The following is a 26,692-nucleotide window of genomic DNA, read 5'->3' as shown; positions in this document are numbered from 1 at the left end:
AAGTCATTGGAGTCAGATGATTTGGGTCAGGCCTAATTCTTCATAGCACATCTCCTAGGGGTCCAGTTGGTGCGTGGACAGCTGAGATTATTTGGCCCAGACCAGTCCTGAGTAACCATTGGAACCAGGAAAGGAATCTGTCTTTGGACTTCAAATCATCTTTTAACAACCCCACATTAGCATTCTAGATGCCAGAAACACTTCACTTAATTTCTCTACCTTGAAATTTATAATTAGGTCCTTATGGACTTGTCTAAAACACTGCTCTCGGGCAGCTTTCTGTCACTTGTGCCGAGCACTGTTGATGCTGGAGGTTGCAAATTGGCCACTCAGGTCCATCGACTCTCATTTGGTCCTTAAAACTTGTTTTGCATCAGTTGCCAAAATTTGAACAACATAGATTTTGCATTAAAACATTCAAATGCGGGAATACTTTTGAAAAATCTGAAGACCTGGCAGCAGTTGGCCAGCATTTTTTTTTAAAGATTTAATTTATTTATTCATGAGAGACACGGGGGCGGTGGGGGGTGGAGAGAGAGGCAGAGACACAGGCTGAGGGAGAAGCAGGCTTCATGCAGGGAGCCCAATGGGGAACTCCAGGATCACGCCCTGGGCCAAAGGCAGGCACTAAACCACTGAGCCACCCAGGGATCCCCTGGCCAGCATTTTCACATATGCTCTCTGAAGTCCCACCTCCTACTCCTGTTGTCCCCAACCACATCATCCTTCCTGTAGGCACTTGAGTGAGCAATCTCAGCTTTATGTGTACAACTGGTAAGCCTCTGCTGCCCTGAGGACACTCTTACGCATAAGGAGGAATGATTTTAAAAGGATCTGCATATTAGCCAGCTTGTACCTTAGAAATCCTTGGATTCTACTTCCCCCTTGCAGGAGAGTAAAAGAAGAATTTTTATTATAAAGTGGAAGGAGTAGAGAAGAGGGAGAGAAAACTAACATTCATTAAGCTAAGTGATTCCTCTCCTTGGTGTTTACAAACTTATTGGTAGATTGCAAAATCAAATTACTGGGTCACAATCAATTTTTTTTAATGAAATACAAAAGAGTAGAAAACATCAGAGTGAATCATACGTGGTAAGGCTAAATATCACTTCACATAGGTTCCATTTGAATTCTTTATATACTAGATCAAATATGTGTATGTATGTATGGGTGTATATACTGTTTCAATGATACAGAGATTTCCTTTACAGTGTGTGTGTATAATTATTTTTGTGACTTTCATTTAAATGCATTATTGCTTAAACAAAGACTATAAATAGATTTTGTCATGACTATTATATATAACACACAGGAGTTGCTTTTAATAAAGTACACTCCTTCCCACCTTTTAAAACAAATATAGGAAAAAATAAAAACAAATACAGATATCAAAACATTACTGTACATATTTTGATACTGGGAGTTAGCACCCACATTGCTTAAAAAATACACCCAAAGGTATTCATTGCAGCTCCTACTTAAACAAGTGGGCTAATAATAGGATAAAATATATTTCTTACTGTGGTACACTGTCAAGAAAGTTTGAAAGTCACTGCCTCATCTCACTTAGTGTTCCCCCAAAACTCTGTATGGGTGGAGTCTGGGCCTTCAGAAGAAAACAGCAGTTAGTCACAGGAGCTGAAGTTCTCCATAATTTGTGTTTATTGGAAGATCTCAAAGAATGCCAAAGGGAATAATCTGGGTAGCTGAGGCCTTGAAGCTGATGAATAAAGAATACTTCCAAGATGGACAGGCATAGCTATTAGGTCACCAAGGACAAAGTATGAAAACAAAATAGACAGACTGAAATTAGAAATTAGAATGTGGACCTAGGTATCCAGAAGCTTCTCCATTGCTTTGATTTGCAACAAAAATTTGTATAAATGAAATAATCCTAGTAAAATAGTGGATACTCTAAGCACAGTAGTGTTAGCAAAATGGCAAAACTCCTAAAACTTAAAAATTGTACACCAGAGGGACATACTACAATAATTACTTCTAGGGGATTTCAAACTTATCTTGAATAAAAAATCTACTCATGTAATGCCTTAAAAGATCTTCAAATTGAACTCCCATAAAAAATATACAAAAAAATAAAAAGATTTCAATGCAAAATGCCAACACATTAAATAAAATAATTCTAGCCAATAGATTTGCCCTGGAGATTTATGAATACACACATAAAGAAATATGTCTCTCTGTGTGTAGCCATTTGGTTTTTTAAACAACAGGAAGAAAATGCTATGCAATTATTTTTTTTCTCTTATCAAGGAGATATCATTTAAGCATAAACCTGGAATACTCAAAGTTTGGATTTACAGGATCAGGCTAGTGCTCACTTCGGCAGCACATATACAAGATCAGGTTATGGCAAGAAGTATCCAGACTGCTATGGGATAATATATATTTTCAAAATCTAATCTTAAGAATGAAATAAAATATAAACAGCATGCTTTATTCATTTTGCTTAATAAAACAAATGCAGTTTAAATTGCTAAAGTAACAGTTGTAATGAATACTAATTAGGTTAATTTTCAGGGAGATGCAAGTGCTGACTACTATTGGTATCAAAAATATGTATAGAATTGTTTGGATAACTTTGTATTTTAAGAGATGGGAAGGAGATGCATTGCTGTTAAAAGTGGCTGTCATGTATTACATGTAATTGACTTAATATTTATAATTTTTTAAACAAATTATAAACTTGAGTTGAAACAAAACAAAAACAAGATAGGGATGAATGTGTGATTTTAAAATTAAAGTTAGTCTTAAAATTCAACTAAATGTAGAGAATGGCCAGTGTTGGGGGAGGGGGGCAAATCTTTGGTGGATGTATTTTTAGCCCTGTTTTGCAAAAGAGAAAACTAAGGTAGAGTGGTTAAATAATTTGCCTAAACTTGCCACGTGGTTGCTAAGTTGCAGAGGCAGCCTCTGAACCTAGATCTCTGTCCCCAATATTCTTTCTGTTGCTCATAACTGTCACTGTAGACCACTAAAGTGGATACTTCTAGAACGCCTTGCTTACCACTGTACATCTAGACTATATCAATGGATTCGTAACCTCCCTCCCTCCCTCTTCTTCATTTCATCCTCCTGGTCTACCAGTGCACTTATCCACTTCCCACAATATCCATTAGCCCAATGCCATGCACTTAAGTATCCAACCTGACTTCCTTTCTCCTCCCTTGAAGGGGTCTACTCCATCCAGGCTATTTACCGCCCACACACATAACCCTTATCCAGGCTCTAGACCGTCTTCCACCTGAAAAGAAATGCCAGCCGATGCCATCCTCCCATAGCCATTCAAACCACAGACTTTATCAAAGGCATATATCCAGGTTCACCTTCTTCCTGGAGCCCTGTGCACTTGGCTACAGTCCATCCCTCCCCCTCCTTGCTCTAAACTGCAGTAGCACTTCCAAGCTGAATGATTTCTACACCACCTCACAATTTCTCTAGGACAGCAGTTGGTCACGTGTCAGGTTTTCTCAGCGGGATATTATAAGTTCCTTCCCAGGTCCAGGCACTGAATCTTTCATGTTCTTGTATTTCACAGCAACCAGCACATCAGAGAGACTCAATAAATATGTATGGGCTTTTTAACTGCTCTTCTGCTGGGGAAAAGAAAAAGAGGAAGAAAGAAAGGGAGGGAGGAAGATTACTCTCCGGCCACAAAGCCCCGAGGAGGAAAAATTAGATGTCTAACACATGACTGATTTCAAATACGTAGGGACGTACAAAACACAGGCATTGTGTTTATGTTTTGAGATTCACCATATATGATACAGGACAAAGTTTTCCAAAGTGTGCTTCAAAAGATGATAATGGTCATATGAAAAAAATGTGTTTCAAGATCAAATAAGTTTAGGGACCCCTGAGTAGCTCAGTGATTGAGCATCTGCCTTCAGCTCAGGGTGTGGTCCTGGAGTCCTGGGATCAAGTCCCACATCGGGCTCCCCTCGAGGAGCCTGCTTCTTCCTCTGCCTATGCCTCTGTCTCTCTGTCTCTCTGTGTCGCTCATGAATAAATACATAAAATTTTAAAATTAAAAAAATCTTTTTAAAAAATCAAATATAAGTTTAGATAATATGTGTTAAATTATGTTAGATAGGTTTCTTTGGGGTAGAACTTCTAACTTTTGGTAGGTTTGTGTCCATTACAAATCATGGCAAAGAGGGTACAAATACATTTCCCAAATATGTTTGACTACAGAATTCTTTTGGTCAGGAGAATCTTGTAGAAGTAATTACAGTTGAACATTCTTTGGGAAATATTAGAATGAAACTCCTAGGAATCTCACAGTTAAGTGGTGCTCTTTTATTAACCAGTGACATATACATAAGAAATGTATATGTATATGTATATGTATATGTATATGTATATGTATATGTATATGTATAGTGACTTGGCATGATTGGTGTGGTCTTTCGAAGGCTATTCTAGATCTTAGATTCCTCACTAATATTCAGCCTAGAACTGGTGAATGGTTGAGTATTGATGGTGATGATAGGAGAGTTGTAATTGGTTAAGGATTGAGAACCCATGAGAGAGGAAGAAACCCTTCATGTGTTAAATGCTTATTGCAGATTAACTTACTTAAACAATCTTGTAAGGTGAGTCAGAATTATAGTTATAACTGACTGAGTACCTACTATAAGGCAGATATTGTCCTTGGGGGTTTTGCATGCATTTTTCATATGCATTTCTCATAAAAACTATTCCCAACTTATATATAAAGGTTTGGATATTTAAATGACTAATTTGAGATAACAGAACTAGAACAATGGCAAAAGTAGACTTCAAATTTTGGGTGGCTCAAAAAGCCATGCCCTTTCTGATCTGTCATACCACCTCCTGTGGGGAACTCTATAGGTTGTAGATTGTTGTACATGTGTGTAAGAGCTTAAAAAGAACCTAGTCTGTTTTGCACACCTTTTGTATCTTTTTTTTCATAGCTCTGACTTTGACTCCTTTATATGGAATGCATGTTTATTTGGCATTACTTTTCTTTAGGGAGCTCACAGTGAAGAGAGTTAGGGAACAAGGAAGGCAGCAGAGGTACTGATTCTGAATAAAAGATTCTGGAGCAGTACTGATTAAAACAAATATTTTCTCTTCCCTATTCAGATAGGAATTCGCAAACCTGGAGTCCCTGGTGACTTCAGGGAAGTCAGTGAATACTTTTAAAATTAAAAAGTTGGGGATCCCTGGGTGGCTCAGTGGTTTAGTGCCTGCCTTTGGCCCAGGGCATGATCCTGGAGTCCCAGGATCTAGTCCCACGTCGGGCTCCCAGCATGGAGCCTGCTTCTTCCTCCTCCTGTGTTTCTGCGCCTCTCTCTCTCTCTCTCTCTCTCTCTCTATCACAAATAAATAAATCTTTAAAAAAGAATAAAATATAAAATTAAAAGGTTGATCATATCAGCTTATGTACAGTTTTCTAGTGAGGTTTGCATCAGATTCTCAGAAGATTTATTAGACTTCCAAAATGGGTAAGAAGCATTGTGACTTTTGAAGTGCAGGAAATCAAAAAGTATACCTACCACCAATGTCTCCTTTATGAGCAATCATTTAAGGAAGTTCTCTTCCCTTGTAAAAAGTCAGAAAAAAGATCAAGAGATGAGGATGATGGAATGTACAAGGTAGGGTAGTGAGCAATGAATCAAGTAAAATTTATAGAGAAAACAAATACATCATATAATGTAATTGGTCATTATAATACAAGGATAAAGAAGTGGCTCCTAAGACAGGAAAGTCATGTTCTAAGGAAAATCTAAAGGAAATCGTGGTACCTGGGTGGCTCAGTGGTTGAGTGTCTGCCTTTAGCTCAGGTCGTGATCCCAGGGTCCTAGGATAAAGTCCTGTAAAAGGATCCCCGCAGGGACCCTGCTTCTCCCTCTGCTTATGTCTCTGCTTCATGTGTCTCTCATGATAAATAAATGAAATCTTTAAAAAAATAAATAAAATAAATAAATAAAATAAGTAAATAAATAAATACTAAACCAGCAGAGTATGTATGTGTGTGTGTGTGGCACAGGGATGGGGAAGCAGATGGGATTGTGATGGTAGAGATGAAGCAGTGAAAACACAGAATAATTTCGAGGAGAAGGGATACACAGGATTTAATTTTGTTATATTGAGAAAGAAATATATATTTAAATGTCTGCTAGAAATTAACATGAGCACTACAGATTGGCTAAACTTAGAATAGCAAAAGTAGGAGATTCAGTTATTTCCCCACTCTTAATCTACATTCTCCTGATCTTGGTAGGATAGCACATGACCTTTAGTTCATTCACCTGTTACCCCCAAGCTTCATACCTGTGTATTGATGGGTTCTTTCAAAATTTCATTTGATTTTGTAAAGTCTATTCTATGTATATAGTATTATAATATCTATCACTTTAAGTCTAATATTAATATTCACTCAAGAAAGACACCATGGTGTGCTTAACCAAAGTTATCTGGCAATGATAGTTCTTGATCAATAAGAGGTTGAAAGCATTAGACTAAGCATAAGAGATAGATAGGTGAAGATGAATACATCTCAAGAACCATACTCAGGACAGTACTACTGCTTGAATATTACTTGGGAAGAAATAGTCTTATGTGTACTTATTGGTTATTTACTCAAAAATATTTGTTGCATGCCTGTAAATGTCAAGAACTGGTCTAGACACTTACAGAAAGGCCTAGAAAAAAAATCAGAAAGATGATTAAGCAAAGTCACAGAGACATTGGTCAGCAAATTGTATCCAGGTGGAAGGATTGCCTGAGAAGTCAGCATTAGATGGGATAGTGAGAAAGAGAACTGAAAGTTTTATTGAAAAACCCACGGAAGAAAGGCCTTATGTGAACACAGTAGTATGGCAATGATAACAGTAAGATATTTAAACAAAGGACTAACACATTAAAAACAGTTTAAGTGGGCGCATTGGTGGCTCTATCAGTTAAGTATCTCAGCCTTGGTTTTGGTTCAGGTCATGATCTCAGGGTCATGAGATTGAGCCTTGCATTGAGTTCTGTGCTGGACATGGAGCCTGCTTGAGCTTCTCTCTCTACCTCTGCCCCCATCCCCTGCCCCCTGCCACCCTGCCATACTTTCTCTCTCTCTCTCTAAAAATAATAATAAAAAAAACAGTTTAAGGAAGATTATTTTGATTTTCTAAACAGTACTGTGGTGGAAAAACCTGAACCCAAGGAAATCCAGTACGAGGCTTTCACACGCATGTAGAAAGACGTCGATGAGAATGTAACCTAAGGGTGGCAGTTGTAGAAATTAAGAAATTGGAAAATCAAATGGCAGAGTATTAGATGGGAATATGTTTGGGGCAGGGTTGGAGATGGAGGTAAATTTAAATTTACAGCAGAGATGGGTGTAACTATATTCCAAGACTTTCTTTGTCATAAGATCTCAATTTCAATTATAAAACAGCCATACCTGATAAACAGTTGAGCTAACCCCATAGAGCCACGTAATTGTGGAATTGGATGGCATCGTTTAAGGCATCTGCTCAACTCAGGAATTCTCTCTATAGCCATTCCTGACCCCACGTAGGTTAACCAGTAGTAGACACCCTTAAAATCAATACTCCACCCAGAAAGCATAGTGTCAGCAGCCACAAAATACATAAATGCTAGAGCTGGATAGGCACTAGAGATCATCTAGCATCTATTCAAACTCCTTATTTTCTATAAGGAATACTTCATGCAGTAACTGACAAAGACCTAAAGATGTCATATTTGAAGGTTGATTGTATGTGATGGAAACACAGATAGCCTCCTACAAGCCACCCCACAGGAATGAAAATGATTCCTAAGGCTGTAACAGGAATACGGGAATAATGTATATAGTTCTAGTACTTTTTTCAGCCTTCTTTCAAAAAGTTTATTGTTACTTTATTAAAACAACTTCCCAGGCAAAGGCTTCTTCACTAGCATTTGCTTGCCACCCACACCCTCTTTTGTGTAATTAAAATATGAATTAGAAATTAAATTTATCTTAGCCCAAATTGGTGGGTATTTGTGGCCTACCCTATTCAGGTATGGGTATCAGCGAGTATGCCTAGATGTTCTCCTTTGAAGTTCTGCTTCTTCTTTGCTCATGAGAGGTTCTCTTCTACCTTTCTGGCTGCTGCTTCTCCTGCTCTAGGCTTCCCAATGGGTCCTTCCCTTCTTCAATTTTCCTTTCATACTATTCCTAGAGCAATCTTTCTGAAAAGAAACTCTGACCATGTGACTTCATGGCTTAGATTTGTAATAGGTATTGCAGGAAAAAAAAAAAAAAAAAAACAGAAACTCAGATTAGTACACTAAGTCCCCCTGACTACTTCTCCACCTTTATCTTTGTCCATTGCCAGACCTAAGCTTTCCATCGTTACCACTTGTAGCTCCCTGCATGGCCAGTGTTCTCCACCTGTCAGTGGCACCTGTTTGCTCTCTGTTTCAAATGTCAATTTCCATTCCTTACCTAGTTAACTCTTTGATCCATCTTTGGAGACTCATGGTCCACATTTCTTCTTTCAGAAAGCTTTCCCAGGTCTTCCCCAGGATGCAGTAGGTGTACCTCCCCTGTTCCCCATCTCTGCCTTGTGCTTGCATTACACCTGCACCTACTGCCTAATTTTTTAAAGATTTTATTTATTTATTCATGTGAGACAGACAGAGAGAGAGAGAGAGAAGCAGATACAGGCAGAAGGAGAAGCAGGCTTCATGCAGGGAACCTGATGTGGGACTCCATCCCGGGACTCCAGGATCACGCCCTGGGCCAAAGGCAGGCGCTAAACTGCTGAGCCACTCAGGGATCCCCTACTGCCTAATCTTAATGGAAAACTTGCCTACACGCTCTTCTATACAGTTGACCCTTCAACAACACAAGTTTGAACTGCGTGGGTCCACATCTATGTGGATTTTTTTTCAGTAAGTACAGTACTATAAATGTATTTTCTCTTCCTTATGATTTTCTTAATAATATTCTCTTTTCTCTAGCTTATTTTGTTGTAAGAATACAATCTATAATACATTTAACATACAAAATATATGCTAATAAACCATTTGTGTTATCAGTAAGGTTTCAGGAAAACAGCAGGCTAGTAGCAGCTAAATTTAGGGAGAGTCAAGAGTCACACATGGATTTTGGACCTGCAGAAGGGGTCAATGTCCCTAAACCTGTGCTGTTCAAGGATCAACTGTAATTGTCTTCCTCACTGGACTATGAGCTTCTTAAAACGCAAAGTCACTTCTTTCTCTTTAGTATATTCAGAACCTGGCACATAGCAGGTATTCAATCCATATTTATTAAAATGAACAGAAGATTATTGTAACCAGTAGGATATAAACTCCTTAAGGGTGGGCAGGAACCTTTAAGTTAGTTGCTCATTACTGAATCTCCATCATTTGGTCCAGTGCCTAGAAAAGAATCTATTAGGTAAGCAATGCAAGGTTACTTAACCCATGGACTCTCACGCTAAAATAATCTACCAGATTTTACTATCTCCAATCTACATGTGAGGAAATTGAGGCCCAAGAAAGATTAGGTGATCTTCCAGTGATTATGGCTTATGTGGTGGGATGGAGATTGGAACCTCCTTCTACTACTTCAGCTTTAATCAAGAAAAAATATTGCTTATGGTCTGGAGTCACGTAGAGTCCTCAACCCACCTGTCTGATTAAACTTAACTCAAACTCCCAGTTTCTTGGACAAAAGCCTCCCAAATCTTACAATGAATTCTGAAAGCTTGCTTCTCTTCCTCTGCCTGTACTTTCCAGAGTCAGCTCAGGCTGACATTTCTGTGCAAATCTGTCCTGCAAGCCCAGTCCCTTCACTGGGTTAAAACAAAACAAAACACTTGCCACATCTTGTACCTTCAGCAACTTTATTAAAGATTGGGGAAGTGGGAGATTTATAGTTTTGAATTATCCTATAGGCCTATCCTATAAACCCTCTTCCACCACTCTTCACTTACCTCCTATTTCATTCTTTGGGATTTGGCCTCCCACTCCGACTCTAAACCAATCTGACTTAAATAAGCCTTTTTTACTTTCTAATAGCCGCTTCCATGTTATCTTCTTTCAGAATGCTTTCTACAATAGAGGATGCTGAAATCCTCTCCACAATCAAAGTCTAGGTTTTCGTTGGATTAGGGACACAGTCTTTTAGACACTTTGTTTTTGCAGACTCTAATAAAATGCATGACACAGAGTTGGTGCTAAACAAATATTTGTTGAATTACTGATAGTCCTAGAAGTCAGTGAAACCTAATCTTGTGTTTATTTCATTTAAAAAATTCTATTAGAGTCTTAGGCGGCACTAGAAATAATTGTAGATTGTAGGAAGATAAAAATAAAAAAGAAACCTCACAAAATTATGTACATCTTCCCTTTGGAGGTTTCTGGAAGTACTAAGTGAAATTTTATATATTTAAGATTTTAAAATACTTCAAAACAAGAACTTGGTGCCAGTAATACACTTGGAAATGAGAGCAGCTTGCCACTGGCAAGCTCTGCTTAAACCTGTTACATGTACACACTGAAAGTGAATCCAACTCCTTTATGTATTTCCCATCAGATAAAATGAATAGAGGGGGAAAAAAATCAGTCAGCAAAAGTTAGAACCAACCTGGACAAATCTTTTACTGTAGCAAATGCAAGGGGGAACTAGCTCGAAGCAATACGTGGTGAAATAGGAATCATTTTTCTCCAGTTCTCCCTACTTTAGACACTATCAACTCCATCCTTAGGAACAAAGAGGCAATTTTGGTTGGAATTAGGACAGGAGAAGCTGGAATCGGTTAGGAAGACACATATTTAAGTATTTGCTCTTTGAAGATATTTAGTGAAGTTTTTTTTTTAATTTTAAGAAAAACTGAATCAACTTTTTAATTTATATATTTTTTTTAACTAAGTGTAAGCAAATGGTACCCATGATAAGTGATTTTGTACCTGTTCTCTTCATTTACTCCAGTAGGCCTATCTAGGAATTATGACTAAGTTACATAGATCTTTAATCACTCAAATATTGGTGAAGGAAGGAAGGGAGGGAACGGAGAAAGTAAAGAAAAGAAAGGAAAAGAGAAGAGGAGAAGAGAAGAGAAGAGAAGAGAAGAGAAGAGAAGAGAAGAGAAGAGAAGAGAAGAGAAGAGAAGAAGCAAAAGAAAAGAAAAAAGAAAGACCAACATCCACACAATTACACATCTTGTAGAATGGATCCTTTTATCTCAATGGTCAGTGTTGCTGTAGGTTGTAGATAAGAGTAATTGGCTGAACATTTCCCAAGAAAACGACCTCAACCTCTAACTGCTGTGGCTCTGAGGCGATTACTTTTTTCCTTTGCAAAGGGAAGCTGCTGCTTCAGCATCTTCTCTGGGAGCCCCTGGCACCAGTTCAGGCCATGTGTCAGGGGAATCCTTGATCGCATCACAATGACGGAAGCCAAGTGCTGGCCTGCAAGAATTGAGGACTGTTTGTTCACAGAAAATCCTGAGCCGAAACAGGGGTGTTACATAGTTCAAGGGTGCCTTGAAAAAAACCCGACACTGCTGTAGGAGGGGACTTCCAAGAGCTCAAGTTATTTTGCACTTGCTGTCCCAGAGCCCTCTCCTAGCTTTTACGGGATAGAGCTAATAGTTGGGCTTGGGCATTTTTCTCCCTTGTAGCTCCTCGACTTAGCAAGATTTTGGACAGTTGGGAAAAAAAAAAAAGAGATTTCATATACTATTTACAAGTAGTGCCACAGTGAATACTCTCTAGAGAGAAAGCATTTTATTAATGAATGCAGTATGTGTTCTTGGTAAAATCCAAAATTAAACTGGGTCACTGTTTTTGTCCTGTTAGCTGTCAATGACATTTAGGTGTGTTGTTTGGTGTGGTGACTTAATTTCCTGTAGGATAGTTGGCAACTCCGCATCGAGGTTTTTTTTTTGTTTTGTTTTGTTTTGTTTTGTTTTGTTTTTTTTTACTGGGGATGAAAAGGTCAGTTACTCGATGTCTTAGAACATTTGGGGTAAAAATTCCTAAAAGTTAAACTTTAATAATGATCCCAAAAAACTGTGGCTAGCCATATTGCCTATAAACCAAGGGATTTGGAAAAAGTAGTATTCTCATCTCTGTACTAATATCGGCAATAATTATTTGAGCAACAGTTTTATAGGACAAATTTCTTTACTCTGCCAGAACTTGTTTTTGTACTTATTGGCATGTAGATGTGTTCCGGTCATTGTTTTTCCCTTCTCCAGATTCATACAATGCATGCAGAAATAGTTAGAACTTAAAATACCTATACGTACCACATTAGGGCTATACCCGAATGCGGATTGTCAAAGTGGGTCATCTATGATTTGGACATAAAGTAGATCTTCTGAATTAAGTTGTCCCTCTTGTTGCTATACTGCCTTTATAAAGGCAAGTCCTGTATTTAAGTATAACGCACTGAAACTGAGCAGCCTGGGTGGCTCAGCGGGTTAGCGCCACCTTCAGCCCAGGGCGTGATCCTGGAGACCTGGGATCGAATCCCACGTCAGGCTCCCTGCATGGAGCCTGCTTCTCCCTCTACCTGTGTCTCTGCCTCTCTCTCTCTCTCTCTCTCTTTGTGTGTGTCTCTCGTGAATATATAAATCTTAAGAATTTTAAAAATTAAGAAAAAAAAGTTTAAAGCATTGAAACTTTCCTGAATTACTGTCCCCTTTTACACTTGAAAAGTAAATGCTGAAATATAATATGTAGTGCCACCTCCAGCTAAGTCCAAGGCCTGTATTTCCAGAAGAAGTTGAGTGAAAATGGGGAGATTACTTATACTGGGGAGGTTCCTTTGGGGCTCAGACTTTGAAAGGCTTGGTTGGAGCGCAAGCCTTAGAGGTATGGAGAAGGGATTCCTGGCTTCTGTGTGTAACCAGTGGCCGGAAAAATGGCAGTGAACACATCCTAGGCACAATGGTTTTGCATCTATACCCCACTGGACATGCTCACTATAGACAACTGAAATAACCTAAAATAAGTTAATTTCCTCTTAAAATGTCCTACATCCTTATTTTATATAGTAGAAAGGGAGGAAAAAAGCAAAAATAAAACCAAACCACATAGTAGATGTACTACCATTTCAATTAGATTGCTCTATACTTGCATATGGAAGGTATTAAGTAAAATGAAAATGTGTTATGATCATAGGCTTACTTATTATTTGTGATCCTTAGGGTATGGGGTTACAAGGGACTTTCTACATTACATCGTTATGTAACGTTTCCATTTTTATAAGAATCAGTTGTATTTTTATATTCCCGTAATCAGGGAAAGGCTATTCAGATAAAACACTTCATACTTACTATTTTAAATTATCTTTAAGGTTGTTATTTTTGGTAGGGGAAAAAGGTCTAATCTCACTTTTTAATTTACCTGTCAAGGTTTAGGCAGCTGTTTGTCCACCTAGAGTATGTATTTACCTAGATTGATGCAGAAAAGGAAAAGGAATAAAAGAGGCAAATTTTAACACAGAGTCCTCAAAGTGAATACCAAACAGTCCAAGACTCCTTGATAACAATGAGCCAGTGGCCCATGTAACAAATACTTTGAAAGTTATTCTAACTTTTACAAATTTGCTGCAAAAACCTATCTGGTAAATTCCAGAAGCCAGAAGATTCAGTCTGTGAAAACTCTTTGTTGTGCCACTGATCATTTATGGAGTCTGAATTTCAAGGGCAGAGTTTCTTCTCCCTGACCACCTGTAGATTTGAAGACCAAGAAAAGGGGATCTCACCAACATCACGTAAGCTTTTCAGCGTATTCTTTGTACTTGAGGATAACCGAGTTTTGTAAGATGGGACTCTTAGGAGTTTGGATTATTTTCCTCTCCCAAAGTTTTGTTTAGTGTAGTGAGGTTCTCTGCAATCGATCCTTTTAATGTCGAGTGCCCATGGTCCCCAGGGTCAGCTTCTGAAAACGGAACCAGCTTCCATACGGTGTCTGTGGACGTGGTCTCTTCCTTTTTCTCACGTTTGTAGTTTATTCTGCACATGGTGGGCAGAAACACCCTTGCAGACTTTCTCCTTTGGCATCACAAGAGCATCCCGGTCTCTGATTCGCAGGTCTGCGGACTGGGGGAGCACGTATGCAGGATGTGTGTCCAGTGCCCATAGTGTGTGGCACATTCACCCTGCGGCTCCTTTAAGAGGGCTCTTAGACCATTCTCAAGGTGAAGATGCGGCGCGTTGTCAACTCTGTGCCTTCTGGAGCCCTTGTTCTTGTCTGCCCGTTCATGTCCGCCCCAACACTCCCAAGTCTGGTACTTAGCCGGGGCCGGGGCTGGGGACTGCAAGAGTCTGGTTTTAATGGAAATAATTTGCGTCCCACAACCACCCTGGAAGTAGGTAAATCCTAAGCCCTCAGAACCGAAGCCTCAAAGCCCCTACAACCCAAACCCCCAGCGACGGTCGCTCCGGTCCCAAGGCACCTGGTGGGGGCCGCCCGCCCCGCGCGCCCGCCGAGCCTCGGATGCGCGGGTCCCCGCGGGGCAGGTGCGCGGCCGTGTGCGCGTGCGCGCCAGGTCCCGCCGGAGCTCCGCGGCGGGCGCGACCCCCCCGCCTCCCGCCCCCCGCGACCCCCCCCCGCCTCCCCCCTCCCGCCCCCCGGGACACCCCCCCCGCCTCCCGCCGCCGCCCCGCCCGCCCCCCGCCCGCTCCTCCCGGGCCCCGCTCCAGAGCGAGCGGCGCGGGCCGCGCGGGGGGATGCGCGGGCGAGGCGGCGGCCGGGGGTCGGCGGGCGCCCCGTAAGGCGGCCGAGGAGGGGCCGGGCGGCGGCGGGGGCCGCGCGGGGCGCGGGGGGAGCTCCCGGAAAGCCGCGGCGATGGAGCGGCGCTGAGCCGGGCGCCCGCGGACCCGAGAACGAAAACAGGAAGCGTGGCGGCCGCGCACCCGGCCGCGGCTGATTCATTCGCGTGGAGAGAAGCCTCGGCCGGCGCAGCGGCGCGGGGCGCGGGGCGCGGGGCGCGGGCGGGGGCGGGGCCGGGCCGCCTCCCGCGGGCGCTCGGACCCGCCGCGCCGCCGCGGAGTCGCCCCCCGCCGCCCGGGAGCCGAGACGCCGAGCTGAGCCCCCGCGCGTCCCCGAGGCCGGCCCCCGCCCCCCGGGGCTCGGCACCATGGAGGAGCGGCCGTCCCGCGCGGGCAGCGGGCGTGCGAGCATGAGCATGGCGGGGTACGGCACGGGGCCCCCTGGAGCTCGGGCGCGGCCGCGCCAAGCGCCTCAGGACTCAGTGCCCCTGTCCCTATCTCTCCGCAGAGGAGGCCTACCAGAAACTGGCCAGCGAGACCCTGGAGGAGCTGGACTGGTGTCTGGACCAGCTGGAGACCCTGCAGACCAGGCACTCCGTCAGTGAGATGGCCTCCAACAAGGTAGGCGCTGCTCGCCCCCGCCTCCCCGGGAGGGGGCTCCCGGACCCCGGCCCCGGCCCCGGCCCCGGATAAATCAGAACACCTTGCGGGAGCAGCTCCGACGTACTTTGGTTACAGACCCGACCCCCCCCACCCCCCGCGCAGGCCACGGGGGGGTGGGGAGGGGGCTGGTCGGCGGCGCTCGGCCCCTGCGCCGGAGACCCCGACGGGGCCTTGGCGGGGTTGCAGGCTCCGGGGTGCGCTCGGCATCCCCAAGGGGCAGGAGGAGTTGCTGGAGGTCAGCGCAGCCTCCCGGGTGTCCCCGGCGACCGCTCGCGCTCGGGAGACTTCTCCGAACTTGGAGCCTTCCCTCGCCAGGCTGTAGATGTCAGCGCACCGTGTAAGAACCGAGCCTCCACACGTGCGCTTAGCCTTAAGGCGTCCGCAGGAGACACCGACAGAGTTAGAGACTTCGTTAGGCTCGTTGCCTCTGTGTTCATGAACCTTGGAGAGAAATCCAGTTTCCCGAGGTCGCTTAAGTATGTTTTAATGGGCGGTCTGTGCCATCTGTGGCGAAGTGCTGGCCTTGGTGGTCGGTGGAGTATTGGGGAACTGGAAAGTAACCTTCAGCCTCAGACAGCCTTAAAGCAAGGTACAGTGTTGTCCCTATAACTGTACTTTTTGGATTTCTGTTCTTTTTTTTTTTTTTTTTTTGGTCTTTAGTTATGTAAGGAAGTAATCAGTATTATGTATGGTTTTAATGAATACTTGGCCGAGGGGATAGGAAAGGAGGCAAGTTCATGTTGGATGCACAGGACTGAGGGATTCAAGTGGTAAAAACTGGTAACTTTGTGTGGCACTTACTAACAGTTGCTTCTTAAAAGATAGTTAAATATTTTGGCCACCTATTTACAAGGTCAGGAAGGTTATACCATCTGAAGGTTTATCTTTGTGCAAAGATCTTTGAAAGGGTGATGCTTTTTCTTAGCTTATTGTTGTTGTTGTTTTTTTATCTCACCTGAGTTTTTCCCCCTATCAAGTTTTTTAAAATAACATTGGATATCAGCCACTTGATTGTCTTATCTGTTGACAGCGCTTACAGAGATTGCATTGTTTTTAAAGTGAGAGGATAGCTTCAGATCAAATAAAAGGGACTCTTTAGGAGCTGTCTCCAGGCACTAATTTACTCCTAAGCGCACTGACCAAACCCAAATGCAGGCTGGTAATCAGATCTGGGATTTTTTTTGCTTTGGAGTTTTTTGGGGGGTTTTGTTATTTGGGCCTCATTTTGAAATTTAGTGTGCTCCTCATCAAATTAACCCATCACTGTGCTGTTACTCACTGCTGTGATCAGGTGCCATTGTTCTCATCTGGCCAACAAATTCTTAGTTCATTGATTAATTTTATAAAATACAAATTTAAAAAAAGTAACTTGATTCATAATAGTAGACTGTGCTGAGTATCTTCAATGTGTCCTACATGCTGAATGGGACCATTCTGCTGTGGGAATGAGTTCTTAATTGTCTTGCCTGGTTAATTCTGTGTAAAAAAGGAGAGCAGAATCAGAAGGCACCTAAGGGGATATGCAGACATTTGCTTATGTTTTCAAGATGAGCAGCTATCATTACTTTCCCCAGAAATTCATCCCCTTAAAGATAAGACCTGTGTTTGAATTTAAAAATTAACATGAAATCTAATAATATAAGTGATGGCAACTGTCAAGTAATTATCCATACTTTAAGATTTTAGGTCACAGTAATTGATGAAAATTATTTCTTTCTGTAGTGGCACCAAATAAAACAGAATTTTTTAGAAATATCCATTGTGAAGGCGCTTAATTAAACTTTGAGTTAATTTACAGATTTGGTATAGAAGGTGGATTTATTTGGTTGAAGGGAAATGTAGGTTGAGAAAGAGACTTTTTAAAAAGGTAGTGAATTCTCTAGCTGTTTGTGTCTTGTGGTTGAAATATTATTGACAGGACACTTATTTTTAACATTAAAAAAAAATCACCCTGACTGAAGCTGTTGCTTAAACTTAATTTCTATGCTGTCCACTTCCTTTTTGTAACCCATTCATTTTTACAAGAATGCTAAACTCGTGTAACTTTTTATTGGTGAAAAGGGATTAACATAGAAGGGGTAAAAAAAGCTCTTGGTAAATGTTGTAAAGTTACCCTCCTGCTTCATAACAAGGGCAGGAAAAAGTCACATCCACATAAGCTGTAAACTGAGTGGGAGCAGCTGATCTGAAGGTCCCTGTGAATGATGCCCAACCCAAGTCTCCACTGGAAATTTGACAGCGAGCAGCACACATCTCTTTTAGATGAATGAATATGTCTGAAACATTGCTTTCTCATTATGTTTTATTGCTATTATTTTTACATGTACTTGTTTGAACCAGGTATTTCAGGTTATTCACAGAAGACCTTTGAAAAATCATGACATTTTTACTTTTCTTCTCACTTGAGTTTTCTTTTAATTTAATAATATAATGAAACATAATAAAAATACTACTAAGGTCATGATTTTTAAGTGATTATAGAGAGAAAAATACTTACTAAATATATAGATTTGGGTATTAGGAAGAAGGATTCCTCCAGCCCATTTAACCAATTGTGTTAACATTATTTCTGTGTTTTGAAAATCTTAAAGGAATCCAAATTATTAGCAGTTTTAAAGTGATGCTTTAGAAGTAACTACCTATATTTCCTGGTTGTTATTATAATGTGCATAATGCTTATTGATGCTACGAAGGCAGGAAGAGTATTGAGTTCTTGGCCAAGGCCAACATGGACTATAGTACATGTAGGATGTGTACCAAGTAGGGTGAGAAACTCCAGATGGCCTTTACTTAGAGTGATTAAATCTACAGCATTTACCCTCATAAGCACATTAATCTCCCTGAAATTTGTGCAGCTTTCCTTTGAAACCTGTTGCTACAGTTGAGGGAGGTTTTGGTAAGTTCTCAAAGCAAGTAGGCAGACCTAGAAGTTAAGTCTTGGTTTTGTTCCTTGCTAGCTGAGTTATATTAAAAAAAAACAAATTAACTTTTTTAGATTCACTTTCCTTAAGTGTAAGATAAGCACAATTATCTGTTTTGAAAGATCAATATAAGAGTCTGAAAGAATATATATATAAACAGCTACATAATAAAAAGTTTGTGATAGTAGGCACTGTGCCTGTTGTTATTGGTATTATTATGTGAGATTTAGGTTAAACTTCCTTTAAAAAAAAACGTAGACTTCCTTGAATGTCTTCTTGGCTAAAATATATTTGTTTGTTTGTTTTTTACCATTCAGTTGTAATTTTCGCTTGACATTTTAAGTTTCACGGATTGTCACAGTGCAGTCCTTAGATAACTGTCTTTGGTGTACATCTCTATATTACGGAAAAAAGTCCTTAAGTCAATTTACACAGTTTTTTTGTATTATATAGATAGAAACATTTGAACATCAAATTAGAAGTTTCATCTTTTCTTAAATTCTGGTTACAGAATTCCAGACAGAAGTGCTAAATACTTTTACTGTTTTACTCTAAAACTGAAAACACAGCACTTATTAGTTCTTGGAACATGCAAAACAGTGTGGGATTGGTGAGGACATTTCTACTCTTTTGTACAGAATTTGCAAAGCTAAAATACCTTTTTAGACTGTTTTTAATGCAGAATAGTTTCACAGTGTTTTTGGTTACCTTTCTCTCAAGGAAAGTAAATTGAGAATGTGAGGAGGGCAGGACAGGAGTCTAAGCCTCAGGGCTTTTAAAAATTATGCGTTAGAGGGGCACCTGGGTAGCTCAGGCTGTTGAGCATCTGACCCTTGATTTTGGCTCAGGTCATGATCCCACAATTGTGAAATCAAGCCTCTCTTCAGGCACCACTCTCAACAGAGAGTCTGCTTCAGATTCTCTATCTCCCTCTGCCCCTCTCCATCTCTAAAATAAATAAATAAATCCTAAAAAAAAAAAAAAAAAAAAAAGATTCTGCTATGGAACCCTGTCACTTTATCCTCTTGTGACCTAGTAATACATATTGCAGCAGGCCTTCAGTGTGAGTGCAGAGATGTTTAAAGGAGAGAACAAAAACATTTTGATTTCCTCCTAAAATGCACCATTATAAAAGTGTATTTTGTTTCGCCTCTCTAATTCTGGGGCATTTTTAAGGCCCAGAAACTGGCAGTGCTGGAAACTGCCGTGCTTCAAGCTGCAAGTCTCTTGAAGTTAGGATTCAAGCATCCTTCCAAGAGACTTCAGGTTTTTCTTTAGTTCATTCTAGATAAACATAAGCCAGCTTTGCAAATGTGGTCATGACTTTTTTATGGAATTTATTTTGTCTGTTTACTTATTAACCATCACTCCTGTCATGTTTCTGTTGCCTATAAAATAATTGCTTTTCTGAGGTGCTTGTCCTTACTTCTTCCCCTGTCTGCTCCCCCTGGTGCTTTTTAATAGTCAGTGCATACATACAGTAATACTAGAGCTTTCTGTGACTGCTGGTATTGTCTCTTCTGGACAAAAGGGGTGCTGAATATAGAATGTTCATAGGAGTGGTTAAATCCTAAACTATTTCAGCATTACATGGATATAACTCTCAGAACAAAAATAAATGCTTGACTTTTGCCAAGAAGGAATCTGTAGTTGGAAAAGTGTTTTAATTTTATGAAGAACAAATCACAAATAACACATTTTCTACATTAAGATATTAAAATTTATTGATAAGTCATAAGAGAATTGTTAAGAGTTAACATGACTAAAGGGAAAACCTTAAGTTTTCAAAGAAAATGTCTTCTATAACTGTAGAAATTCGACTTACTGATGTTTTGAGCTTGCTGCCTGCTTTTTCCTCCACTTAGTGAAATAGATTTGGCAAAGATTTAAGTGCCTTAAAGTTAATATGGAGAGTTGGGAATGCTTGATTTTATGATCACCATTAGGGAAAAAAGTGCTTTTACCTTTTCTGCTTTTGTTTTAACTAATAATAGAAAGCAGGAAATACTTTTAATGAAAATTTTCATTTTTTTATTGACTAGTAAAACCTTGAACACATCTTAATTTGTCTCTACTGTCATCGACTCAGTTCTCATGTCAGTATTTAGTGGCAGGAAGCTTCAATATGCCTAACATTTAATTATCCAAAACCTCTAATTTTGGGGATTCAATAAATTAGTCATTAATAGAGAAATCACTTTGAGTTATTACATTTTTATTTCATTATAGAATAGTGGTGACTTTGGCCTTAAAGCATAATGAACTATGTCCTTTTTTTTTTTTTTTATAATAAGCTTGACAGGATAAAATAGTACTTTTCCAAATGCTGTGAACAAATTAAACAAACTTTTTCCCCCAGATAACAAGGATAATAGATAATGCTGTTGTTCAATTTAAGATTTCCGTGATAGTCACATACATTGTAGCTATTACTTAAGATATGTATATATGGCAGATGTAAAGTGTTGATAATGTCATGATTTTCAGATTATCCCTAAAGTATGTAGAAGCTGATTTTATCTTTATTAGAAAGAGACCAACTCTTTACAGCTGCAAATAGCTAGGGTTTATTTTGTGATGATCTAGCTCTGCTAGGGCAGTAGAACTGTACATGATACTCGTGGTAGTTTAATTGACCCTATCAGTCTGAGATCTTTCTAGGTAATAGAGAGATGAGTAGCCTTTTATTTTGATATTCACACTCGTCTTAAAAGACATCTTAGGAATGTATTTTCTTTATTCACTCTAACTGGGAATGGTGAGGGGATATTTGCTTAAGCATCAAACAATTCTGTGTTCGTTAGGAAATTAGTTACATTGGATTCCCAAGTGTAGTAGTAGTAATAGGTATATGACTCTTTAAAAGAATACTTTATCTTTAATAAAGTGCTTTTCATTATTATTATTGTTTAGTATTCTGAACTTTTGGTTGGTTGGCCACACTTTGTATATGATGCAGATAAGTGAAATTTACTCCTTGGCTTGACAATATACACCAGCAATGCTAATGGCCGCTTTGTAGAGTGCAAAGAGTATAGTTGTTTGGTCTGTTTTTTGTTTGTTTGGTCAGGCCGACTTGGTTTCAAATCATATCAGCTCTGCTGCTTCTGACCTAATATTTGAGACAACAGGGGTTACCTCTCTAATTCTCAATTTCCTCATTATAAAGGGAGATAGTAAAAAGAGGAGATGAAATTGAAAGATTGGGGATGCCTGGGTGGCGCAGCGGTTTAGCGCCTACCTTTGGCTCAGGGCGGGATCCTGGAGACCCGGGATCGAATCACACATCAGGCTCCCGGTGCATGGAGCCCGCTTCTCCTTCTGCCTATGTCTCTGCCTCTCTCTCTCTCTCTGTGTGACTATCGTAAATAAAAAATAAAATAAAATAAAAAACCATTAAAAGATTGTTGAGTTCATTAGCTATAATGTATGCAAAGTTCATTTGGCACATAGTGCATACTCAGTGCTCAGTAAATGACATGTAATTTATTCTATGCCCAGGATATACTGACAGAGATCAAGAAAAACCCTTGGATATACTCCTTGCAATGTAAGAACGTAATATTTCTTAGAAGAAAAGCATAACCTTTGTATTCTGCAGCAAATAAGTTAGATTAGTATGGCTCAAACTTTGTAGTTTCTGTCTGTATCCTATATGCTATATGTTGAGAGTTTTTATTTAAAGTATTTTTTTAAATGTATACCTATCAGATGGCTTCATCTTAAGTAAGGATATTTGAAATCATGGATTTAGTGTCTTAATTTTTTTCTAATATACATTTTAAAAATATACTTTAAAATTAATATGTAACAAAGTGAGAATATGTTCATCCATATACCACCTTGAAGCCTTTTTTTTTAAAAAATTATTTATTTATTCATGAGAGACACAGAGAGAGGTAGAGACATAGACAGAGGGAGAAACAGGCTCCATGCAAGGAGCCTGATGCAGGACTCAAGTCCAGAACCCCAGGATCACACCCTGAGCCAAAGGCAGATGCTCAACCTCTGAGCCACCCAGGCGTCCCACACTGTGAAGCCTTTTGCTTACCACTCACAGATACTGAATATACTTTTGGATATATTAAACCAGTAGCAAGATCAATTTTAGGAGTCATTTTTATTTAGAAAAATATGTTTATTTTAAACGTATGGTTTTCTTTCTCTGCCATTAATGAAACCTCTCCACTGGAGGAGAAAACGTCAGATTTTGCCAGCAGAAATCTCCCATTCAGTAGACATTCATCCCTCAGGCAGTATGGTCTGGATTTGCAATACTTTTCTGTAGCCGGACTGTCTGAGTTGGATTCTCTCTCTGCCCTTTGCTAGATGTAGATTGGACAGCTAACCTTCTGTGCCTCAGTTTTCTCATCTGTTAAATAGTTGCTATGACGATTTCATAAATTAAAAGACAGTAATTGTCTGGACAGAGTTAAGAACATAGAAGTTCTGTCATGTTAACGTCCTTTATTTCCATCCATAAGAAAGACGGGATACTGTCTTTCTTTTCTTACTTTGTGAAGTGAGGGCTAGAGAAGGTGTTTGTTTGCCGTACTGATAATCTGTACTTCTAATGAGCTTTTAAGAGGCAATAGTGGCCTAGCGATATTGAGGTAAACCGAAGAATACTGTTGGAATGTTTCACTGGCTCTTCTCCCACTCACTGACTTTTCAAGGAGTTTAACTCTATTTTCTTTGTGTAATTTTACACTAAAGTTCATCAAACTGACCTAAAGTTTTATCAGAATATCTAAAACTTCTTGAGATGTTTCTGGGAAAAACATAAAACAGTAGAGAATAGTCCACCAGTTTTTATCAGAAATGAATACATCCCTATTGTTCCTGTGAATGAGACTGCAAGTAACCCAGGCACAGAATCTCTTATTAATATTTAATGTTAAGAAAATCCTATTAAGGACCTAGCCTCCCATTGCACCTCTCAACATCTTAACCCTCTAGTACGTGCATAAATATAACCTTACTCTGTCAACTGAGAAGGCCTAAAGAAACAACACCGCGGTAGAAATGAACACACCCAACACCCTCATCTTGGTTTCTAATACCATTCTCCAGAGGAACCAGGACTCCCTGGAAAAATCCCTGATTCTAGAAATGGGGCAGGAAATGAGGCAGGAGCATATTGTAGTGCCAGAAAGTAAGGGAGCACTCCAGCAGAACCCCACTTTGATGGGAACATATGAGAGGGACACAAGAGCAAACTAAAAGCACTTCCAGTTACCAAAGCTAGAACTGTTTGATCAAGAAAATAAACTAATATTGGATTAAAACCCAAAATAAAAAAATATCCTTGTTAACACAATATTGATAGAATTTATTGAATAACTAAATAAATAGAAAATAGACAAATCTCCAATGCACAGAATTTTACATCACTTATGTAGTCTGCTCTCAAGGAAGGAGAACAAAACAGTCCCATCCTGAAGTGTGGGCTGTACACATTGACTTCTTTCCAAAAAACCAATATGGAAAGAGGAAAAAAAATGACTCTATGGTAGAGAAACCGGACATAAACACACTACCTCGATCTGACTAGCTAGATTGTCAAAGTCAACATCAACAGTGATATGCCAGGTTGTAGTATATACCCTTGATATACTCTGATGAAAATGGTTCTTTACGTCTGTGATCTTCCTACCAAAAACATAAAACCCCACTCTAATCATGAGGAAAAAAAACATAATTTCTAGCTAAAGAACATTCTACAAAATATCTGACTAGCTCTCCTCAGAACCGTCAAGGTTAACCAAAAAAAAAAAAAAAAAAAAAAATCAGAGAAACTGTCACAAGCTAAATGTGACACAAGATCTTGGATAGGATCCTGGACCAGCATTAGGTGAAAACTAAGAAAATCTTAATAAAGGTATGGACTGCAGTTAATAATAATGCATCAGTGTTAATTACACAATTGTGACAGATGTATCATTTGTATCATAACCTACAAATGTAGTGTTAAGGGGAAACTGGGTATGGAGCACACAAAAACTCTCTGTACTTGTCTTCACAATTTTTTTTTTTTTTTTGTGGAAAGCTAAAACTTTTCTAAACTAAAAAAAAAAATTATTAAACGAATCTTAACCATCCTTTAAGCCTATTTGGAATGCTCTCTCCTCTGCAAAGTTTCTTCTGTCCTCTCCTGCCATATCTCCCAGTGTAGCCTCCCCTGATTGGGTGTCATGTCTTTCTCCTTTGACCTTCCACAGGACTTTATTTGTAGTGCTCTGGACTCTATTGTATTTTTTTCTTTATTTTACTGGTATTTTGTTGTACACTTGTTTGTTAGTCTTACTCATTTTTCTAGCACCCATTGCATTGGACACAAGCCCTATAAATGTAGGTGCTCAGTAAATATTGGATGGATTGTATGAATGGTATTATGGTCCTTGCAATGCAGCTATCATGGTTTTGTCCTCATATTATAGGATAATTACTGATCAATCTCAGGGACTAAGAATAATTTTACTCTTTTAAGTCCTAAAAGCCCTCAGAGTTCCTTTATGGGTAATAGCTTCAGTTTTACCATTTGTCACACCCTTTGCAAGGACGTTACTGAACATTTGGTCAAAGAACTGAAGAAATTTTCCTGTCTAAAGCTGTTTGAGTCCAAACTTAAATTAATACAATGAAAATATAATCTGTTCCTGCCTACCCCACAATTTTTGGTAGTTTTGGTAGAATTTAACATGATCAGTATTTGAAATCATCATTATTATTGTTACCTATTAACCATCTCAGAATGAAGCTTTATGTTTTAAAACTAATGAAGTTAAAAATGAAGCCCAGACTTGTCCAAGTCCACCTAAACAACTAGAAATCTCCTGACTTCCTATGTAGTTCATTTTCTGGAAGGTCTCAGCATCGTTTGGGGAGATGTATGGAGCCTTTACTTTAAATCATATTCATACTTGAGGGAGGAAGATTATACGTCTTTTTATTTGACTGTGTTAATGGACTACAAGCCATATTTCTGATAAGTGTATGGGTTTAATAACTGTTTTAATACATAAACAGTGAGTTTTCTACCCAGCCACTAGGAGTATTGATGAGGCCTTCTTTGTGGCTTCTATCTCTAACCTAGTGTGTATCAATATATCATTTTGTATTTGGTCACAAGAATTAGTTCCAGATGCATGATGTTGGTAAATGTAAATGCCATTTCTCAACTTGGATTTGATAGGATCAGAGTCTGTACATTATGGTTGATGCTTTGCAAGAAAGGTGGGTTTTTTTCTTTGCTAAGAATCTTGATCATTTCCACTTAAGAGTCTCGGTTCTGCTTATACATTTATGTCTCAAAAATTTTAGCATAGTTGATGCTCAGATTAGTCTCTTCTCGTTTAAATTAAAATTTTATAGTGCTCAGACAAAAGCCATACAGGCCATATCGATGGCTGTTAAACTGTTCTCTCTTCTCCATACCTACTTTGGCAACAGCATTCTCATATAAGTTTGTTCCAACTAAAAACGACGTTTCTGAGTACTTTCTCTGCTAGCCTGGGAAGAAAGGATGTGTTTGTTGGCTTTGCCTCTTAGTGTTCTGTGCAGTTTTACCCAGGGTGTGCTTGGTTTCCGTCAGCATCTCTGGTCTGCTGTGCTGTAATCCCTAGAGTGGCAGCCTCTGGCTTTTATTACTGGCAAGAAGTGTGCTGTGCAGACATAGGCACCATAATAGGAAACACCTCAGCCTGTCATAAACAGATCTAGAGAGTAGAAGGCACAGGCCTGACAGGGACGTGTCCATAGCAACCAGGCAAAGATGAGCAAGGCTGCCACCATGGCGTACGTGCAGGCTGATACCTATCTTCTTCATTTCAGAAAAGAATCGGCTGATTTTAAGGCTGCTTGCCATTGTTGGCATAGCATGTTTTTATTGCTTGGTTTTTATGTTAGACCTAAATATGAATAAAGACATCTTAAATAATACTCTCCAAAATATTTTGAGAGAATATATCAGAGTGTTTTCCTTTTGTTTTCCTCCTTTAATTTCACCTGACATCCAGCGCAAATCCATGTGGGAGAAAGAACAGACATTTCATTGCAGTGGGAAATTATTAAAAAATATTTACAAAAATCAAATGATCATGTGTCTATTTAAAGAATCATAAATAATTCTGTTTATACAGAATTACAAAGAAAATTAGTAAGTTTTCTTAGTAAGTTGATTTTCCGTTGTTTATGTCTTTTACATCAAGTTCAGGTTTTAGAAAAGGGGTACATTCTTTGACCAAGAAAGTTTCTATTTTATGTTTGCTCATTTTTTTTCCCAAGCTTCAGAAAAATAACAAACTACAACTTAATAATGGGCTCTGTCACAAGAACTTAGGAAGATAAATTTTA

At 39.6% G+C, this 26,692-nt stretch overlaps 1 protein-coding gene across 34 annotated transcripts in view; it reads left to right on the top strand.

The window, feature by feature from the left end:
- The window catches only part of PDE4D (phosphodiesterase 4D), a 1,410,178-nt gene that overhangs the window by 1,343,932 nt on the left and 39,554 nt on the right, over nt 1–26,692 (top strand). For 31 of the 34 annotated variants that reach the window (XM_072749980.1, XM_072749970.1, XM_072749992.1 and 28 more), the window contains one exon: nt 15,262–15,374. The exons of the other annotated variants lie outside the window; for them this stretch is intronic. In XM_072749980.1, coding sequence (XP_072606081.1) covers nt 15,262–15,374 — 113 coding nt within the window. The remainder of the gene's footprint in view (nt 1–15,261; nt 15,375–26,692) is intronic. 34 annotated transcript variants of the gene reach the window in all.

The sequence above is a fragment of the Vulpes vulpes genome, chromosome 2 (genome assembly GCF_048418805.1).
Source record: "Vulpes vulpes isolate BD-2025 chromosome 2, VulVul3, whole genome shotgun sequence".
Lineage (NCBI taxonomy): Eukaryota > Metazoa > Chordata > Mammalia > Carnivora > Canidae > Vulpes > Vulpes vulpes.
Note: the sequence above shows the minus strand (reverse complement) of the source record. Positions and strands in the feature narration are given on the sequence as shown.